Here is a 14360-nt window from a genome sequence, read left to right on the forward strand (position 1 = left end):
CTGGGCTTCTGTCCAACCCTCATCTAGTCCTGGAAGTCAGCCATGCTGCACAGAACAAATTATACTTGTTCTTTAAAGTGTAAGAACTGGGGGTTCTCATCCTGACGTCCAAGGCCCCATTCAGAGCTGTGCACGCCTTTGGACAGCTTCCTGAAACCAGACACGTCCGAAAACTATGTCCTGTATATAATGTATACTCTTTGCACTGCCATTTTAATTCATATATACCATTATATTTAGATCATGTTCGTATCTTATCTGCAGTCCTGACAGAATTACATCTCTACTGTAGATAGAAATGATATAAGCATGTGTATATATAAGAGTCTGTATGTCATCAGTTTATTGCAAAATAATAAGCATTTCTGTATAACAAAAAAATCATTAAAGCTTTACATAGCCATATCTCCTTGAGGAACTGCAATTCTTCAAGCAAAATAAATAAGATTTAAGTTGAAATAAAGTAAAATATGACAGTATAAGTGTTAAAAAATGTTCCAAAAACAGGTTTTATTTGTGAAGTACTTTTTGTGTATTATCCAGTAATTTTCCAGAGTCACTGCAAAACAGGTCAATATGTAGTGAAACTAACCTAACTGCTTCAACTAAAAGTATATAATATATCAAGAAAGAGACACATTTGACAGTTTCAAGCTGCTTTTTTACATGAACAAGTCTTTAACAATTTAAGGTGTGTTACTGTAGAACTGGCTCCTTTTCGTTTTTATTGATTGAAAGGATCATTGTTAAAAAAATCTAGTTTTGCAAGAGTAGTAATATAAAGGAGCAAGAAGGAAAGGAGCTTTTCTAAATGAGCATACCATATTTCTTCTTACCTTTTCAGAGGTATTTGGTAAAGAAGCAATCCCTAAATGATTGCCTTTAATGGATTAATTACAATTATAGCCTCAATATAATAAAGTTCAGGTGGGTTCTTCCTGCACCATTTCACCAACTTCCACCCGTCCCTCAAATATACGGTTAACATATCTTCCACTACTCTTCCGTTTCTAGATATCAACTTCTCCATCAACTACCCCCAACTGTCCACTTCAGTTTATTACAAACCCACGGATTCACACAGCTACCTCCTGTACAGCTCATTTCACCCCAACCACACTAAAAACTCTCTTCCTTTTTCACAGTTCCTTAGGCTACGACGATTATGCAGCGACGACATCAACTTCGAGAACCAAGCCCTCGAAATGTACTAATTTTTCATCAACAGAGGATACCCCAGCAGTGTGATTGACAGGGCCCTTGCTTGAGCCAAAAACACCCCCCGGACCATCAACCCAATCAGGAACTCCCACTGTAACAACCGCATTCCTTTGGTGCTTCCTTACCACCCTAACACACTTCCTATCCCCAGGACTATTAACCACAACTTTTCCATCCTACAGGATGATCCCTCCATTGGGGCCCTGTTTTCTGATCGCCCCATCATCTCATATCGCCGACCACCTAATCTGCGTAACCTCCTTGTTCACAGCTCCCTTGACCGCCCTCAACAACCATCCACACCAGGCACTTTCCCTTGCAACAGAGCTCGCTGTATCACCTGCAAGTACACATCCACCAACACACTCATTCAAGGCCCCTCAGGACAATTCCGGATCACCCAGACAGCATCTTGTACCTCCAGCAACCTTATTTACTGTATCTCTTGCAGTAAATGCCCAGCCATCTACATTGGAGAAACAGGAAGGAGACTCGGAGACCGCTTCACAGAACACGTCAGGGCTGTGAAGATTAAAGATCTCTCCAAGCCCATTGTTTCTCACTTCACCTCTGACGGCCACGACCACTGTAATCTCTCCGTCTGTGTTCTCAAAGACGGTTTTCCGAACTCATACATCAGAAAGACCACCGAAACCAAAATCATACTGCAGCTAGGATCACACATTCTCCCTTCTCTTAACGACAACTATTCTTTTAAATTTTCTCCATTCATTGGAAGTTTCATTTCACACCTCTCTGCACCCATTCTGACTTCACACCTCTTGATTGGCCTCTCTGTCTGTCCCCTGCTCCCGCCTCTCACTCCTCCTCCCTCCCAACCTTTGTTCTCCCTCTACTTTACCTTTGCCTACTGCCCTGTCTCTCTCACACCTGAAGAAGGCTCCACGGCCGAAATGTTGTGTTCTCTTTCTTCTTTTTTTTCAGCATGGAATAAACCTGTTACTTGTTCAATATAATGAAGTTGACACAGAACAGTAATTTCGATCACAGTAATGTGACAGTGACATCTAATCTGCTCCATTATTTAATTTTAGTGCTTTGACTTTTCTTTTAAGATATCGTTTCTCTTCCCACTTCAAGCGGCAAAGTGGAACAGAAATGCATTATTATAAGTCTGAGGACTCTGGAAATCATGGGCTGACAAAATTGCCAACTAAATTTAAGTTGCAGTGTACCTGGAAGCTGGCTCTATTACATATTGATCGATCATTAACCCATCTTCACCTGGTTGAAAGTAAATGTGCCTTTCTATGTAAAAGTGAAATAAATCATAATCCTAACAACTCTTACATTTTGCTCTTTTACTTCTTTTAAGCAACCTTTTCAACCTGAAAAGAGTGAATTATTATGAGGCTTTTTTTGCCCCTACATGTTCCTAAAAGGATTAATGGTGCATCAAAGTGAAAAGCAGGCATAAAGTGCAATTTGCTCAGAGCAATAAGGAATCTCTTCTGACAAAAGATTAAAAGCTGTAATACTCTTGCCCATTTATATCCTAACGTTTAAGGGTATTATATAGCAAAGCAGTACTCTTCAGCCACATCAAGTCAGACCCTGAAGCTTTTCATGCCAGTTATGAAAGTCTTACAGAGCAGTCATTTCTGAGTTCAAACACTGCGCATAATTGCAACACTTTGCGATAAATTAAACACTTCTTCAGCCATAGCTAGAAAAAATTTTTTAAAGGTTTAGTATTCATCTAACATAAGAGCCACATTCACTTTTACAAGATGAAAGGGAGTGACATTTCAAAATACAAAGCTTTAAAGTGTTATTCTTCATTTTTCTTGCACTTACAGCCCATTACAGTAGTTTTACTTATTTACTTTTTTTAAATAAAAATAATCAAAGCTGCTCCTTCAGTCCAAATGAAGTATTACTTCCAGGAATACATCTGGACCCTCTAAGCTATACAGATAAACTAGATTATAATGCATTCTCTGTATTCGGTGCACATGTGCTTTTGATAACTACTCATATATCCCTAGCAGACTGAACATCGGAAAATGTTTTCACTTTCCTTATAATGTAAAACAATCCTAAAAGACAGGTCGAGAATAATTACTAGTCAGAGGTGGATTTTTCACATTTTAGCTATTGCTCAACGAAGATGATATTCAACAAGTATATTCTGTAGGAAAAGGTGAAGCAGTTTCTGTCATTTTTTAAACTTGTGGTGCGGTGAAGAGGTGAAAGTCCATTCTCATACCTGTAAGTACGATATGACGGGTAACTTTATTTAACAACTCATACTGTAAATGATTAGTGCAAAAATATCTTGTAAATTTATCCTGTTTTCTCTTGATTTGTTAAGAGGTTTCACCTCCAAAATAGTTAGGTTCCTGTACAACACAAACTATTGTAAATAATTGTATAACATTGTATTGCAAATAACATAAAATATTGTAAAGACGTGAAAGAATGTATTAGACTAAACACATTTCACATTCTGTTTTCTAACTGCTTTATCTAATACAGGGTTAAGGAGGAGACAGACCCTATTCCAGCATGCAATGGGTGCAAGGCAGGATACACCCAGAAGGGACGCCAGTCCAGTAACGGGTTAAATAATCCAAATGTTTAAGATTTGTTACAGTGGACCTGCATATTTGACTAAGAAAGCCAACTGAATGTCCCATTTATTTCTGTTCTTCATTGCTGTTTCCTTTGAGGTTTTGATGAAGAACCAGGCCGTTACATTTCAAAGTGATTCTTTGAGCCACTCTTTGATGTTCTTTTCACTAAGCATACTGTACAACACTTATCATTTAAAGGAGACTTCTCTGGTTTTTAACTGTGTGGCATCATAAATCACACAGTCGATACTTGAAATGAAATGCCCGAAGTACAGCAGAGTTTGCAACTTCAAGAATATCACCAACCTTGGATACCTTTTAAGTTAAAACTGTGACAAAAAAACTAGAGATTGAATGCTTTAGAATGAAATTTCAAACACTGTTATCTTAATGTAAATTATTTTATAAAAATAATTTGAGAAAAAATAAAATAAAATAAAATACGTGTCTAACATCCTATTCATAAAGCTACCACCTGAATGAGTTGATGTTTTTAACATATTCTCGTCAACTGTCGTATTATGGTCCCTGTCCTTTTTCTTTGCTCTCTGCCTCTTACTCCACTGTGGTTTTCTCTTTTTTGTTTTTAAAATGGAAGGGGGAACATCATTTCACCTGTTTCCCAGGTTTGGGTGCAGAGCATGCACACAGCGATCTGTCAGTGTGCTGGTTGTGAAGAGGAGTCAACACATTAATAGATGAATTCCTCTGGTTCCAGCAGTAAATACCTCTCAAGCGAAAGTGGAAGTGACAGTTCTTTGACACCTTGGTGAATTCTCATCCACATTGCTGCTCGAATTGCGCATCTTGCTAAGTGCATTAGAGTGCGTGGAGTATTGCTGCATACAGCAAAGAGAGAGTCATAGAAAAACTGGTGTTGCTGTGGAGACAAAAAAAAAACAGTAACTTCAGATTGTGAACTAAGTGCTTCATTTGTACACTTTTACCTCCATGAAACCCTTGCTTATACGGTTACTTTGCATTCAGCATTAGCAACATAGACTAAGTACTGTGCATGCTAATAGATCCATGGGCTAAGCATACTGTAGGTATTTTCTCTAGAAGTGCTCATTAGTTAATCCTTAGGAAATAAATTCAAAGTGCCTGAACTAAGTCTTCATCAACATTAGTAAGCAAATCTTCCTATCAATGCACCCTACTGTACTTTTAACAGAATATACTTCTTGCTACATCAGGTCACGAGGTCAGCATAACCTTTTATTCTATAAACTGTCAAGACTTGGCTGTTGTGTTAACCTGAAAAATAAAATAACACACATTTTAGTGGTATTTCTGCACTAGTAGCATTTTAACACACATTAGTTTAATGTTTTAGGCTTGTCACAACGTAATCTGTAATAATTTATAGTTGAACCTGAATTACAGAGCACTGAAATGTTTCTGAAATGGTCTGACTATTCTACAACTACTTTCTGAACATCGATATGGAGCTATCGATGAATGGTCTCTAGCTCATGAACGGTCCAGACTCAAGTCAAAATGATTCACTCATGTTTAATTTAAAAATTGGCTGAAACACTTGTGACCCTCTCCACTGTAATGAATGAAACGTCTTTTTTTCAATTCAGAAAAAACGTGGAGAAAGACCTTTTTACAAACAGCCATTATAAATTGAAATGTGTGTGAACTGATCTCTACTTTTGTCTTCTTGGAGAGCTACACATATACTGAACTGTAATTTAGCTTTCTGAGCTTATCTAAAAATAGTAGTACTCTACTAAGTAAAGACATATTAAAATATTCTGATTGGAAAATAAAATGCAGCATTGAACTCTTACCTTGTATACCATGTTGGGAATAGCCGATCTCCAACTCTTTGTGGCTTTGATATGTTCATATGAATTTATCATTACCTCAACTGCCCTGGGATATTGATGGCAAGACTGAAGCACCTGTTTAAAAATATTTTTTAAAATTAGGATAAAAATGATTACCACCTCCCATATTGCAGTCAATCATATTTATCTGTGGTTCTGTCATTCACTGGCATGCACTTAAAATGCACTTAAAATGATAACGTCACAATGTAGGGATTTCATCTTTTAACACCATCACTGGACTTTTAATTAGGCATTTGGATTAGCTGACACACATAAGAACTTAAGAAAAGCTGCAAACAACAAATATATTTTAGCAGCTAGGTGAAGCTAAAATGTCATGTGGACTATTTTTGTAGGAGCTCAGTTTGCGCCACAGCTTCTGGCTTAAAAGCCAGTTCCAGATGCTAACAATAAAGAAATTATGTCCCATGCGGAGTCCTAAATGGATTTCCTATTGCTTTTCAATTGTGATCCCATGTCCTTTTTTCACAACTGAGTTTGTAATAGTTCTCTGAGTTTACCATACCTATTCCTCTTAGAAATGTAAACAGTTTAATTAAATCTCCTTTCAATCTCCTTTGTTCAAGATACTAATGGGATTTAATTTATTTTCCTTGTCTATTTATGACAACTCTCAGACTCTCAGACTCTCAACTCTCAGATTGTTGCTCTTCTTTGAATACGTTTTTCAAATACCCTTTTTGTGGTATTGTGATGAAAAATTAAAATGTTCTGAATGGAGTTCCACTGTGTTGTAAAACATAACTCTTAATTTTAATTTCACACTTTATATTATATACGGTACATGAGCATCCAGTTTAGTTTTCTATTGCTTCCCAACGATGTCTTACTAGAAGAATCATACAACAGCCTTTCTGATTTTATTCTTAATTTTTCTATTATTCTATTTGTACACTATTTTCCTATACTTGATTTTATTTGTTTTGGGATTATTTTTTTGCATCACTAATCTTATGTTTTTGAAGTCTGACCATCATTATTCAATTGACTCTACCTCTGTCTTTTCCCAGCCCATTGCTTGTAAACTCTGCCTCATTGCTTCATATCCTGTTCCACTGAAATTATTAATTTAATTTTATACTACTGTACTTCGGATGTTGCCATATTATGGTTAAAATTTCCATGTGGTTCTACTACATCTGTTTTCTTAATTTGTTTCGTGATGTTTATCCATTTTAACTGTATCAGTTTCAGATTCTGAAATTATATCTCCTATCAGAATATCCCAATTTAAGTGTGGAAAATTGCAGTCTCCCTGTAATACATCATCACCTTGCTTGATCTCATTATACAGGAAGCTATCTGTGCTTATATGTGCATTAGGTGTTCACTAGCACACACCAATTGGTTGATTAAACCCTTTATAGTTTCTTATTTCCATCTTTTCCCATATGACTTCCAAATTGTCTGTGCTTTCTGTATGTAATTGTTCTGTAGGAGTAGTTTTTGATAGTGTCCCATTACAACACCTCTTCAACTGAGCGTGTTCTCCCAGAAATGTGCAATCAATTAATTAATTATTTTGTTTTGTTATAAAACCTTTCATCCTCCCCTAGGCTTGTTTCAGGTATACCTATACTTTCACAGTTATGTGCTAACTTTGTTAACTAACCTCTTTAGTCATACATTTTATTCCCTATGAATGCAATGTTTCTAGGATGGAGGTACAGGGTTTTAGAATTGGATGTGTTATTTAAATTTAATCCCAGTGTTGCCCTGAGCTTTCCAGATCCCACAAGAATTAGCCTATTGTGTCCCCCAGTTCCTTATTTTAAATATTCCTCTACACACATTGGCTCAGCATATTGGTGCTCCTCTGGAGGATTAACAACTCATCCTGCTTGTACTGGTCCCATTATGTTCCATGAAGGACAACCAGTGCTTCACAAATGTTTGTATGTATCTTTAGAACATAAAAAATACTGCATTAAATAGCAAGCATGACTTTACTAAACGATATCGAAGACAGTTTTGTTTTGTGTCACATTTGCACCTTGTGGAACTGAGGTGGGTATATTCTCGCAGCGCCGTGGTTTAACAGGAGCTGGTAGCAGACTTCAGGCACCCCTGCTGGACGCACAGACGTCACTTTTAGTAGATATTGTAATGGAGCACATCCATTTATATCCATTATTCTGGTGTTTGCCCCTGCCTCTAGCAGCATCTGGATGAGGATGTGATCACAGTTCCAGGCAGCCTTATGAAGAGCAGTTTTGAAGTCTTCTTCTTGCAGATTGACGTTGGCCTTGTAGTCCAGCAGCATGCGGCAGACCAGGTGATGATCTGAGCTGTACTCCTGCTCCTTGTAGTTGAGAGCCCAGAACGCTGCCGTGATCAGGGGTGTCTCCATGTGAGCATTGACACTGTCTACTTGTGCACCATGGGCAATGTACAGTGCAGTGAGCTCTGGTATCCCAAACCGCGCGGCCGTGTGCAAGGGGGTGTCCTCATCCACATTGTCACTGTGTCTGTCCAGGTTCGCTCCTGTCAAAGAAGGAATACACAGCAGAACACTTGGGGCAGAACTGAGTTTCTGGAGAGAAAAGGTGAGAGTGAAAGTTCATGACCACACCAGGTTGGCCACAAGTGAGAGCAGCTTATTCGGCTCATTGTGCTCATTCAAGCCCGTTTTTCTGTAATTAGTATTGGATTCACTGAGAATAAATGGTATTTAAATCAGATGTTCAGGAGGAAGGTTAGGTCCTAATCTTGCATGTACAGTGCCTTCAGAAAATATTCAGACTCCTCCACTTTTTTCACACTTTGTTGTGTTGTAGATTTATTTCATAATGACCCCATAATGACAAAGTGAAAACACATTTTAGGAATTTTTCCAAATTTATTAAAAAAAAATCAGACCCTTTATTTAGTACTTTGTAGGACCACCTTTAGCAGTGATTACAGCTGCGAGTCGTCTTGGGTACGCTTCTACCAGCTTTACACACCTGGATTTGGGCAGTTTCTCCCATTCTTCCTTGCAGATTCTCTCAAGCTCTGTCAGATTGGTTGGGGAGCGTCAGTGAACTTAAGGTCTCTCCACAGATTTTCTATGTGGTTCAAGTCTGGGTTTTGTCTGGGCCACTCAAGAACATGCAGAGACTTGTTCCGAAGCCACTCCAGTGTTGTCTTGGCTGTGTGCTTGGGATCGTTGTCATGCTGAAAGGTGAATCTTTGCCCTAGTCCAAGGTTGTGTGCACTCTGGAGTAGGTTTTCTGCAAGGACCTCTCTGTATTTGGCTCTGTTCATCTTTCCCTCAATCCTGACCAGTTTCCCAGTCCCTGCCACTGAGAAGCATCCCCACAGCATGATGCTGCCACCACCACGCTTCACCATAGGGATGGTGATGAATGGTACAGTACCTGGTTTTCGCCAGACATGGCATTTGGCATTCAGTCCAAAGAGTTCAATGTTTGTCTCATCAGACCAGAGAATCTTTCTCCTTATGCTCTCAGTCCTTTAAGTGCCATTTGGCAGACTCTAGGCAGGCTGGGCTATGCCTTTTACTAAGGAGTGGCTTCTGTCTAGCCACTCTACCACAGAGACCTAATTGATGGAGTGTTGCAGAGATGGTTGTCCTCCCGGCAGGTTCTCCCATCTTTACACAGGAACCTCCCTGACCAAGGCCCTTATTGCCCGAATACCCAATTTGGCCGGACAGCCAGGTCTAGGAAGAGTCTTGGTGGTTCCAAAAGTCTTCTATTTGACAATGATGGAGGCAACTGTGCTCTTGGGAACTTTCAATGCATAGCTAAATTTTTATACCCTTTTCGAGATCTGTGCATTGAAACAATCCTATGTCAGAGGTCTACAGAGAGTTCCTTGGACTTCATGATTTGGTTTTTATTTGGGACCTTATAAAGACAGGTGTATGCCTTTTTAAATCATGTCCAATCAAGTAATTTTGCCACAGGTTGACTACAATCAAATTCTAGAGACATCTCAAAGATGATCAAAAGAAATAGGATGAATCTGAACTCAAAAAACATGTTCTCAATTTGTCATTATAGGGTATTGTGTGTCGATTGATGGCAAAAATGAATCAGTTCAATCCATTTTGAAATAAATCTACAACACAACAAAGTGCGGAAAAAGTGGAGGGCTCTGAATACTTTCTGAAGGCACTGTATATACAGTAAGTCTCACAGTCAGGATTTCATTCCACTCATGTTTCTCGCATCCCCACCCTCTGCCATGGACTGTACATCCTTGTAGCAGCTCCCTAGCTCATTCCTCACAAAAGAGAAAGAGGGTTGGGCAGCCTGTCCAGCTTCGGACAGGCTGCCATTCCCTCAGCTAGGCAAGTCACAACAAATGCTGTATACATATCTGTCTGTCACAGTTAACATCCCTCCTATCTCTCCTATCTCTTTCTGTTATGGATTTTAGTTCAGTTATTTCCTGGTGTGACTTGTTTATGTTTTGGCTTAATAAGCCTAGTGTCTCCGTAGCTCCTGGCTCAGCTTTGGAAAACGGACGTCTTAAGGCCCGCCTACCACCCAGGCGTCCTGATCTTTGAGCCCTGGGCTCGGAGCGCCTGGTCCCATGATGCTTTAGTCTCTCTGTGTTCCTGGTCTTGGTTCCCCTTCCCAGGGATTTTAATTGTCTTTGTCTTGGGTGGATCTCCCGGATCATGGAATACGGACTGTGCCCTGACTATCCAATTTTGGGCCTGCCTGGACTTGGTTGCCTTGGCTTTTCCCCGTGCACCGGATCACTACTGTCACTGCTCACTGTCCGTCATCTCTGAATAAACCTCTTTCCCTGAAGTGCGTCTCCTGCTCTTCCGGACTAAACCGTCACTCATAGGGTCTTTACTGCACACTCCATGGGAGGCCGACCCAACTCCCACGACACCATCTCTCTGCCGCATTCATTAGTATCTAACAAAACTACAGAAAGCATATACAGTATACAGTATGTATGGATGATAAAATGTATACTGTAAGTCCTGATTATAAAACTCTTGGGTGTATCGTTTTTGTACCACATTCCCTTCTGTTGAACAAAACCTATTTGCATTAGTCCATACATACAATACAGTGTGTGCTTACCTTTCAGAATGAGCTGCTTGGCACAGTCCACTGATTCTTTCGTAATGCAGTAATGCAGTGGTGTGTGCCCGCTCAGCGAAACACTGTTGACTTTCGCTCCATGATGTAATAGAAGAGAAACACTGTCGCTGTCAGAAACCTCACAGGCAACATGCAGAGGTGTCTTCCCATTAGGTTTTCTGCTGATTGAGGCTTTGTACTCCAGAAGGACCAAGGCAGTCTTCACATAGCCATACATCACACAGATGTGAAGGCCTGTTGCCCAGGAGGACTCCAGTTTATAACCGGGCAACCAGTAACCTACCAGCAAAAATACAGAAATACAGATGTCTTCACTTATCCCTCATTCCTTACAACAGATTCAGCTTTCCTTGACGAGAGCACTGGAGTCAGCTTTTACTTCAACAATGTCTAAGAGTCTGTTTCGAAAAGCTAAAAGTTTATCTCTACAGGGATCTGCATTTTACCAACTGTTTTCTCTCAACTAAAAACATTTTGTACAATGAGCAACATTGAATAACACATTTTCTAACTACTCCATAAATATTTTTTCGGCTGGAACCACATTTCCCACTTAAAATATATAACATAGTGTAACCCACTCACGACAGTATAATTAAGTTTACAAGAAGAGCTACTATTTTTTATCTATGTGGTGAAATCTCTTTTGTGCCCATAAAACTGGAAAGACGTCTCTTAATGTGTATAGCAGGTTAAAATCTGCAGGGTTTGTAATGTGAAGTTACGTGTTTCAGAAAGATCCAGTGCTTTCTCTAGAGGTCTGACTCCCCTCAGTGGTGAACTGTGCAAAGCAGATATTTTCTAATGTTCAGTCTTGATGGAATGTGCAGGATATGATAAAAGACCCACTTTTTATCAGAGCTGTCCATTTTGCCTTAGTATCTAAGAAATAAGCACAGTTACACGTTCCATCATATTGTATGTTTTACAATTACGATTTTACAAATACTGTACACTGTAGCATTTAACCAAGAATGTGATTTTAAATAATCTCTGTAACTTAGTTTAGTCATATCACACTTTCTTTGTCAGAACTTGGCTAAATTCTCTCTTTTTGAGCATAAAATGCAAGTGCCTCATACGGTGTTGCTTTCTCCATACCTTGCTTATATGATGCCAAAATCATGTTTCTGTCTTCGACTTCAAACACAGTGTCGACATCTATGCTTGTAGTGTGCAAGATATGCCTCACTTGCTCGAAATCATTATGTTGCAAAGCCTGCAGAAACTTGTCTTTCAGACTTTTCACAGCTTCAGATCTGGCTGTGCGCTCCTCCATTGTTTAGCCCTAAGCATTAAGCCTTTGAGACAGTTTTCAAGAACATACTACAGACCGGGAGAGAAACTGTAATATAATCGCTGCAAAGGCAGGGGAGACTATGCTATTTATAGAGAGCTTGCATAACTTGACTGCCATGTATCCAGGCTGGAGATCAGCTCTATGTGTGGATCTTTACATATTCAACTTAGTTAATGCTTTAATGCTGTTATTCTTCTTCTTAATTACCTTAGCAGGCACCCTTTATAAGAGTGACTTATAATACATATATGAAATACTTTGCTGCAAGTGTTGATTTGAAATTAAAAAGAAAAGGGATTTTGTAAAATATGAGTAATTATTACTCATCGTTTTGAAGTCATTAATAACTCACAATAACTGCAAGTAACTCTCAACTCCTTTTTAGATACATTTAGAATCACAAATTATATGATGTACCCAAGCACAAGTACCCAAGAAGAAGGATTCTTCCAGGGGTTGAGGTAGCTTGGAACAATCTACCCAGCCATTCTGTTGAAGCCAACACCCTGGCTTATTTCAAGAAACAGCTGGTTGAGACCAATTCATTATAATTAATTTTATTACTTATAATTAAATAAACACCAAACAGGCTAGATGTGCCATATGGCCTCCTCTTCTTTGGAACAGTTCTTATGCTCTCCTCCAACCTGCCCTCTTTCGACCTTTCCATCATGTAAGACATCACAGGTGTCAGTCTGTGAGGGCCAAGAGAGCCCCAGCTGATCCCACACAGCCTTCAACAGTGTCCAGCCGATAGCCTCATAGGGTTTAGTCCGGGGTTCAATTCCAGACCTGGGGTGCTATCTGAATGGAGTTTGTACTGTATGTTCTCCCCATGTTCGTGTGGGTTTTCCCCAAGTACTAGGATGTCCTCTCGTGGCCCAAAGCCACACTTGACACGGATGCCGGTGGCTAGCCGTGGAGAGAGAACGGCGAGACGGGAGGACCCCATGCGTAGCGGCAGGAACGGAGCAAACATGGGTGTTCGGTCCGGGCTCAAGGTATCGGGCGGAGTCTGTTAGTAAATGCATGGATGCTTCATTATTTTAAACCGTTCCGTGATATGTTTGTCACGTGATTTTAAATTCTGTATTACTGAATACATACAGTAGTACTATATAGAATTTTTTAATTACATATAGTTACTTACTCTTATTCTGCTGAAAGCAGAGTAAATACACTGAAGATATCAGAGCAAGTAAAGGTGTGGTGTAAAGTAAATTCCATTCTGAAAAATAGAAAGGAGAAACACAATGTTTCATCTGCTGATTGTTTGAAAAAGGGGACCCAGTGAAAGGAAGCAATCTCTTCAAAGGCATTGACCAAGGTGAGAGAAAGAGACGCAGCATTTCGGCTGTGGAGCAGCCCTCCCCTATCTCCCAGAGCCAGACACCACCGGCTCTCTGTTATCACAAGGACCCAGGCGGACTTTGGGCGTCACCTAGAAGGAGCTCTAATCAGACGCATGTCTGCTCAGTTCCTCCACCCCGCACAGGAACTGCAACCCTTCCCCTCCCAAATAATGTTGTTTTTTTTTGTGCAAAAGTGGCAACCCTAAGTGAAGGACTAAACGAAAAAAGTACAGAAGCAAACAAAGTAAATAAATAAAGTATCGTGAGTACAGAACTATCAGAAAGGCTGCTCTCCCTGACACAGTGAAAGACGTTTGGCAATGACCCTGTCCCACACATCTGTATTCGAGAGTGTTCTGACCTTCTCCATCACTGTCTGGTATGGGAACACGTCAGCCCAGGACGCGTAGCAGCTAGAGAGAGTAGTGAACTGTACAGTATATTGCCCCCTGGGCTGTAGGAGGCCACCTTGCCTCTGTGTACTCACTCGCTGCTCTAGTCTGCGCCCTCCCACCCTGTCCTCCTCTCTGGCAGGGGCTAGCTCTGTCAAGACAGGGGCTGCTAGGTTCCGAAACAGCCCCCACCCATGGCTCAGTGTTATGCTCTCCCGGTTATTTATTTTATTGCTGGTGTGTGTCTGTCTACTGTAAATCTGGCGTGTGGATGCTGTCTATTATTGGCTTTGTGTTGTTTAAGAAGTCCGGCGAGGTGGCTGTGTCAAAGGGACAGGGAAAGGTTTATTCCATGCTCAAAGGAAAAGAAGAGACACAACCTTCACACTGTCATCTTCTTCTTCACACCTGAAGGAGGCTCCACAGCAGAACAGTTGTGACTCTTCTTTTCCCTTTTCAGCATGGAATAACATTTTTGTATGTTTGTATGGTGTGTCTTTTGATTCCATGCAACTAGTTGTTAAGGGCCATAAAGTATTAAGCCTAAGCCTGAACCTGAACTTG

At 40.1% G+C, this 14360-nt stretch overlaps 1 protein-coding gene and 1 long non-coding RNA gene across 5 annotated transcripts; both read right to left on the minus strand.

Annotated features, from left to right (window-relative positions):
* Positions 1-490: 490 nt before the first annotated feature.
* Positions 491-12364, minus strand: asb4 (ankyrin repeat and SOCS box containing 4). 4 transcript variants are annotated; one of them, XR_015925606.1, is made up of 6 exons: positions 11854-12361; positions 10732-11031; positions 7674-8164; positions 5618-5731; positions 4434-4698; positions 491-3451 (listed from the first exon to the last, which is right to left on the minus strand). XR_015925606.1 is itself a non-coding variant. In XM_088600510.1 (5 exons), exons 1-5 carry the CDS (start codon positions 12029-12031, stop codon positions 4510-4512), a joined length of 1197 nt encoding a protein of 398 aa, XP_088456636.1. In that variant the 5' UTR covers positions 12032-12364; the 3' UTR covers positions 3459-4509. The 4 variants fall into 4 exon arrangements, 3 of the variants coding, with proteins under 3 accessions (XP_088456636.1, XP_088456635.1, XP_088456637.1); XM_088600510.1 differs by lacking the exon at positions 491-3451 and having other exon boundaries at positions 3459-4698; positions 5693-5731; positions 11854-12364; XM_088600509.1 differs by lacking the exon at positions 491-3451 and having other exon boundaries at positions 3459-4698; positions 11854-12360.
* A 392-nt stretch (positions 12365-12756) lies between these two features.
* Positions 12757-13882, minus strand: LOC148650896 (uncharacterized). The gene is made up of 3 exons (XR_015925530.1): positions 13766-13882; positions 13203-13280; positions 12757-13067 (listed from the first exon to the last, which is right to left on the minus strand). It is a non-coding gene; the product is annotated as an uncharacterized LOC148650896 (long non-coding RNA).
* Positions 13883-14360: the final 478 nt, after the last annotated feature.

The sequence above is a fragment of the Lepisosteus platostomus genome, chromosome 12 (assembly GCF_059453375.1).
Source record: "Lepisosteus platostomus isolate fLepPlt1 chromosome 12, fLepPlt1.hap1, whole genome shotgun sequence".
Lineage (NCBI taxonomy): Eukaryota > Metazoa > Chordata > Actinopteri > Semionotiformes > Lepisosteidae > Lepisosteus > Lepisosteus platostomus.